Source organism: Mobula birostris, unplaced genomic scaffold, assembly GCF_030028105.1.
Source record: "Mobula birostris isolate sMobBir1 unplaced genomic scaffold, sMobBir1.hap1 scaffold_420, whole genome shotgun sequence".
NCBI lineage: Eukaryota > Metazoa > Chordata > Chondrichthyes > Myliobatiformes > Myliobatidae > Mobula > Mobula birostris.
The window spans coordinates 93,776-100,205 of NW_027277297.1; the positions used below are offsets into that span (position 1 = coordinate 93,776).

The 6,430-nt window shown below is 47.1% G+C and overlaps 1 protein-coding gene across 1 annotated transcript in view; it reads left to right on the forward strand.

Moving 5' to 3' along the window:
- The window catches only part of LOC140193180 (cytosolic 10-formyltetrahydrofolate dehydrogenase-like), a 57,019-nt gene extending 53,186 nt beyond the window's left edge, over positions 1-3,833 (forward strand). Inside the window, exon 14 of the mRNA XM_072250585.1 lies at positions 3,614-3,833. Coding sequence (XP_072106686.1) covers positions 3,614-3,833 — 220 coding nt within the window. The remainder of the gene's footprint in view (positions 1-3,613) is intronic.
- Positions 3,834-6,430: the final 2,597 nt, after the last annotated feature.

The following is a 6,430-nucleotide window of genomic DNA, read 5'->3' on the forward strand; positions in this document are numbered from 1 at the left end:
TAAATGGCAGCAAGAAACAACCCCCCTCCCCCCACAGGCAAAAAGAAGCATCAGCACCCGTCACTGAGCACGCAAGCGCGAGCAAAGCAACAGCAAAGACACCGACCTGCAGTTACTCCAAAGACTTTGCATTTCACCCTGTATACAGCATACCACAGGCTCTCTCTCTCTCCCTATTAGGGGAGAAGGTGATGTCTCCATTTTCCCAGCAAGTGGAGAGACACAACAAACAACCCGCTGGTTTACGATGTTAAAAGTCCATTACATCGCTTTTTTCAAGCTCTGTGCCTGAAGATCTCAAAGATCTCAGGTCTCCGGGCCCACAGGCTGTAGATATTTCGACTCCCCCAACAACACACGAGTCTCCCGTCACGACACCGACCCTCGATCCGCCCGTCTCCAAACCCCTGAGATCCTAGGCTTCTAACTCTGAGCAGGACTCTTAGGCCGAGCCCTTGGCGTGCCGAACAACAACAGCCAGTTATGAAATCTTGAGAGTGGGTCGCACTCCCGCAAAGAACTGTAGTCAGCGTGTAACTCCAGGTCAGGATCTTCAAAAGAACCCTGAAAGGGAAAAATAAAGATATTAAAGATGGAAATAGAGCTGTTTCCGAAGATGGAAGCAAAAGAGTCGCCATTTAGTGCCATCATCACTCCTCTTCATCTTTCCCATTCTCCGAATCTGTCTAGGTCCTTCTGCAACCTACCTGTTTCCTCAACATCCTTCATGTCATCTGCAAACTTGGCAACAAAGCCATCTATTCCATCATCTAAATCATTGATATACAGCACTAAAAGAAGTGGTCCCAACACCAACCCTTGTGGAACACCACTAGTCACTGGCAGCCAACCAGAAAAGGATCCTTTTATTCCCACTTGCTGCCTCCTACCAATCAGCCAATGCTCTAACCATGCCTGCAACTTTCATGTAATATCATGGACTCCTAACTTGGTAAGCAACTTCATGTGTGACACCTTGTTAAAGGTCTTCTGAAAGTCCAAATATACAACATCCACTGCATCCCCTTTATCTATCCTACTTGTAATCTCAAAGAATTCCAACAGGTTCGTCAGGCACGATTTTCCCTGAAGGAAACCATGCTGACTTTGTGTTATCTTGTCCTGTGTCACAAGTACTCCATCACCTCGTCCTTAACAATTGACTCCAATATCTTTTCAACCACTGAGGTCAGGCTAACTAGTCTGTAATTTCCTTTCTGCTGCCTTCCTCCTGTCTTAAAGAATGAAGTGACATTTGCAATTTTCCAGTCCTCTGGCACCATGCCAGAATTCAGTGATGTATGAAAGATCATTACTAATGCCTCCACAATCTCTACCGCTACCTCTTTCAGAACCCTAGAGCGCAGTTCATCTGATCCGGGTGACTTATGCACCCTTAGGTCTTTCAGCTTTTTGAGCACCTTCTCCCTTGTAATAGTAACTGCACCCACTTCTCTTCCCTCACACCCTTCAACATCCAACACACTGCTAGTGTCTTCCATAGTGAAGACTGAAGCAAAATACTCATTTAGTTCATGTCCTATTTCCTTGTCCCCCGTTATTATTTCTCCAGCCTCATTTTCTAGTGGTCCTATATCCACTCTCATCTCTCTTTTATCTTTACATACTTCAAAAAGCTTGTACTGTCCACTTTTATATTAGTTGTCAGCTTACTTTCACGTTTAATCTTTTCTGTCCTAATGATTCTTTTAGTTGCTCTCTGTAGGGTTTTAAAAGTTTCTCAATCTTTTATCTTTTTTGCTTTATTGTATGCCCTCTCTTTTGCTTTTACATTAGCATTGACTTCCCTTGTCAGCCACTGTTGTACTATTTTGCCAGTTGAGTATTTCTTTGTTTTTGGAATACATCTATCCTTCACCTTCACCAGTTTTCTCAGAAACTCACACCATTGCTGCTCCGCTGTCATCCCTGCCAGCAGCTCCTTCCAATTTACTTTGGCCAACTTCTCTTTCATACCACTGTAATTTCCTTTACTCCAATGAAATACTGCTACATCAGACTTTTCTTTCTCCCTATCAAATTTCAAGTTGAACTCAATCATTGTGATCACTGCCTCCTAAGGGCTCTTTTACCTTAAGCTCCCTAATCACCTCTGGTTCATTTCATAACACCCAATCCAGCATAACTGATCTCCTAGTAGGCTCAATGACAAACTGATCTAAAAAGCCATCCTGTAGGCGTTCAACAAACTCATTCTCTTGACTTGCTTTTCCACTGTCAAGTCTGTTTAAAGGAATGCCTACCTTGAAGAAGTTTAAATCTTCTTTTCATGGGAGTTCTGTGATTTCTGCTGTTCTCCAACTCTTCAACCATGCGCTCACCCAGACTCACTCTTCACCTATCACCTTCCAGCTTGTACTCGTTCCCTTCCCGCTGCCTTTATCATGCAATCTTTTGTGCTCACATTGGCGATAATAAACCTGATTGGGATTCAACACTTTCAACAGCTCTCAATCTTCATGTCCTTGATAGTTTTTCTTTCTTTCTTTATTATTATTGGTCCAAATGGTTGTCATAACTGGGGTGGTAGTGGGGATGAGGTCTCTCTATATATTAAGTGCCCCCAATGACGCATCTCTGAAATTAGCCTCTGATAACCAAGTCCAACTCCTGGCCATTGCATGGCAGAACTGTTTACACCGACAGGAGAAGGGGTGAAGACGGGTCACTGGTGCCTTAAAACCAGTTGCTTCGGGCAGGAGGGGCTCGTTAGCCTGAGAAGGCAGTATATCGAGGAGAAGGAAAACTCTGATTTAAAATCTCCCCAGCCCACTCATGGGAAAGGAAGAAATCCTGAAACAGAGCCCCTAAGGCAGTCTGATGTTAGCTCAATGTCCTTCTGGCAGCTCCTGCAGTTCGGTCATCATCAAAACGTTATGCCTGCCATCCCAGTTGACGTCAGTGTCTGCACTGAGAGGGGGATTGTGTTGCTTTTGCAACTCAGGGTCGACATACATATCCTGCCCAGGATTTGGTGACACCAATCTCCACAACCAACTCAAGACCTAGGGCGACAGGCGGGTGGTGACGGCGACAGGCCTAAGATGGTGCTGGGAGCCACTAGTCATGGGCCTGCACTCAGGCGGCCAAGGCAGGATGGTCGCTCTCTTCTCACGAGGCAAGGGCAGTATTTGGCAGCCACCTTGGCGACGGAGCAACCCTCTTCAGCAACCGCACTTCTCCCCCCTCACGGGACAGGGTCTGGAAAAGGTGACCTAAAGAAAGCTTGGCTCACCCTATCCTGTCAGCATGCCGCAGCTGACTGGATATCTATATGCAGTCGAACTACCTCAAAAACCAGAGAAGAAAGAAGAACCACCAGAAAGCTGAGCTAACTCTGAGTTGGAGCCTGGAACATCAGGACTCTCATGGACAACAAGACCAGTAACAGACTGGAGAGGTGAACTGCACTTGTAGGACACGTGCTTCAGAACTACAATGTTGACATTGCAGCGCTCTGTGAGACACGCCTGGCCGAGACAGGTGAAATCACAGAAGTTGGGGCTGGCTACATGTTTTTCTGGAGTGGCGAGTGAAAGGATGAGGCTAGAGAAGCTGGAGCTGGCTTTGCCATCCGGACCACAATCGTCAGGAACCTGGAGAACCCCCTCAGAGGCATCAACGATCGCCTCATGGTAATGAGACTGCCTCTGAAAGCCAAGACCCATCTGACTCTGATCAGTGTCTACACGCCCACCGTGACCTACACCTCTGAACAGATGGAACTGTTCTACCAGCACTCGCCCAGCCACTACGCTCTGTCCCCAAAGACAATAATATCCTGCTACCTGGCAACTTTAATGCCCGAGTAGGCAGTGACCATCAGTCTTGGCCAGAAGTCATTGGCAGCCGTGGCCTTGGGAAGGAGAATTCAAATGGGCAGCTGCCACTCACCTTCTGTGCAGGAAATGAGCTGTCAATCACCAACACCCTCTCTCAGCTCCCAGGCAACCTGGATGCACCCGCGCTCCAAGAACCAGCACCTGATTGATTAACGAGATCACAAGGCACCGGGACATCAGGGATGTGATCATCACCAGAGCGATGAGGGGTGCAGACTGCTGGCCTGACCACGTCTGATGAGAAGCAAGCTGTCGTTTCAGATCGCCAGGGCGCACAGGCACCAGCAGGCTGACACTAAGCAGAAGCTGAGCATTCAACGGCTCACTGACCCCGAAGAGCTGATCGGCAACCTGGAGGGACAACTTGAGCAACTGCCTGACGAAGCAGATGCAGAAACTGTATGGACTGTCCTCAGAGATCCCCTGTACAGTGCTGCAAGCATCATTTTCGGGCACCCCAAGAGGGAGCAAGGGCATTGGTTCGCTGAGAACAACTCTGATATCGTCACCCGAGCTGGCTCAGTGACAAGCAGTCAATCTCCAAACATGATTGCTTGAAGCACCTCCGTAGTTATGTCCAGGCTGAGCTGCGGAAGATGAAAGATCGGTGTTGGGAAGCCAAAGTGACAGAGCTATGATGTGGTGGCCATTACAGAGACTTGGATGGCTCAGGGGCAGGAATGGCTACTTCGAGTGCCAGGCTTTAGATGTTTCAGAAAGGACAGGGAGGGAGGCAAAAGAGGTGGGGGTGTGGCACTGCTGATCAGAGATAGTGTCACGGCTGCAGAAAAAGAGGAAATCATGGAGGGATTGTCTACAGAGTCTCTGTGGGTGGAAGTTAGGAACAGGAAGGGGTCAATAACTCTACTGGGTGTTTTTTATAGACCACCCAATAGTAACAGGGACATCGGGGAGCAGATAGGGAGACAGATTCTGGAACGGTGTAATAATAACAGGGTTGTTGTGGTGGGAGATTTTAATTTCCTAAATATCGATTGGCATCTCCCTAGAGCAAGGGGTTTAGATGGGGTGGAGTTTGTTAGGTGTGTTCAAAAAGGTTTCTTGACACTATATGTAGATAAGCCTACAAGAGGAGAGGCTGTACTTGATCTGGTATTGGGAAATGAACCTGGTCAGCTGTCAGATCTCTCAGTGGGAGAGCATTTTGGAGATAGTGATCAAAATTCTACCTCCTTTACTATGTCTTTGGAGAGGGATAAGAACAGACAAGTTAGGAAAGTGTTTAATTGGAGTAAGGGGAAATATGAGGCTATCAGGTAGGAACTTGGAAGCATGAATTGGAAACAGATGTTCTCAGGGAAATGTACGGAAGAAATGTGGCAAATGTTCAGGGGATATTTGCGTGGAGTTCTGCATAGGTATGTTCCAATGAGGCAGGGAAAGGATGGTAGGGTACAGGAACTGTGGTGTACAAAGGCTGTTGTAAATCTAGTCAAGAAGAAAAGAAGAGCTTATGAAAGGTTCAGAAAACTAGGTAATGATAGCGATTAGGAGGAGAAGATGGCGGCATGACGGCAGCGCGCGCGGCCTCTCCGGTGAATGATATCTGTTATCTGTCAAGTAGGGGACCGTGCACAATTCCAATTTGATGGAGACAGACGTGAGAGTACAGAGGAACGTCTGGAAAACTTCTGAAATGCCTGCTTCGCTGCCGCTGCTACTGTGTGGTAACCGGAATCTCCGGAACAAAAGGCCCCAAAATACTCGGCTTTGCTTGTTTCAGTGGCCGGGGCTAGGTTGATGGTGCTCGGGAGGCTGTATCAGAGGGCTGGTCGGAAGCTCGGAGTTTTCGGACGGATGGACTCAGTGTCGGCTGTGGTCGGCTGCTTCCAAGGCATCGGCAAGTTGACGGTGCCTGGAGGTTTATGGCAGGGAGTTTCTCCCTTTTGCCGCCTGCTATCAGGGACTCGGGGACTTTGAGACTTTTTTTACTGTACCCATGGTTTGTTCTTCATCAAATTATGGTATTGTTTTGCACTGCTGTAACTATATGTTATAATTATGTGGCTCTGTCAGTGTTAGTCTTTGGTTTGTCCTGATTTCTGTGATATCACTCCAGAGAAACATTGTATTATTTCTTAATGCATGTATGCATTTCTAAATGATAATAAAAGAGGACTGAGTGTTCTCATAATCTATCTAGAAGATTATAACGCCAGCAGGAAGGAGCTAAAGAATGAAATTAGGAGGGCCAGAAGGGGCCATGAGAAGGCCTTGGCAAGCAGGATTAAGGAAAACCCCAAGGCATTCTACAAGTATGTGAAGAGCAAGAGGATAAGACGTGAGAGAATAGGACCAATCAAGTGCGACAGTGGAAAAGTGTGTATGGAACTGGAGGAGGTAGCAGAGATACTTAATGAATACTTTGCTTCTGTATTCACTACGGAAAAGGATCTTGGCGATTGTAGGGATGACTTGCAGCAGACTGAAAAGCTTGAGCATGTAGATATTAAGGAAGAGGATGTGCTGGAGCTTTTGGAAAGCATCAAGTTGGATAAGTCACCGGGACCGGACGAGATGTACCCCAGGCTACTGTGGGAGGTGAG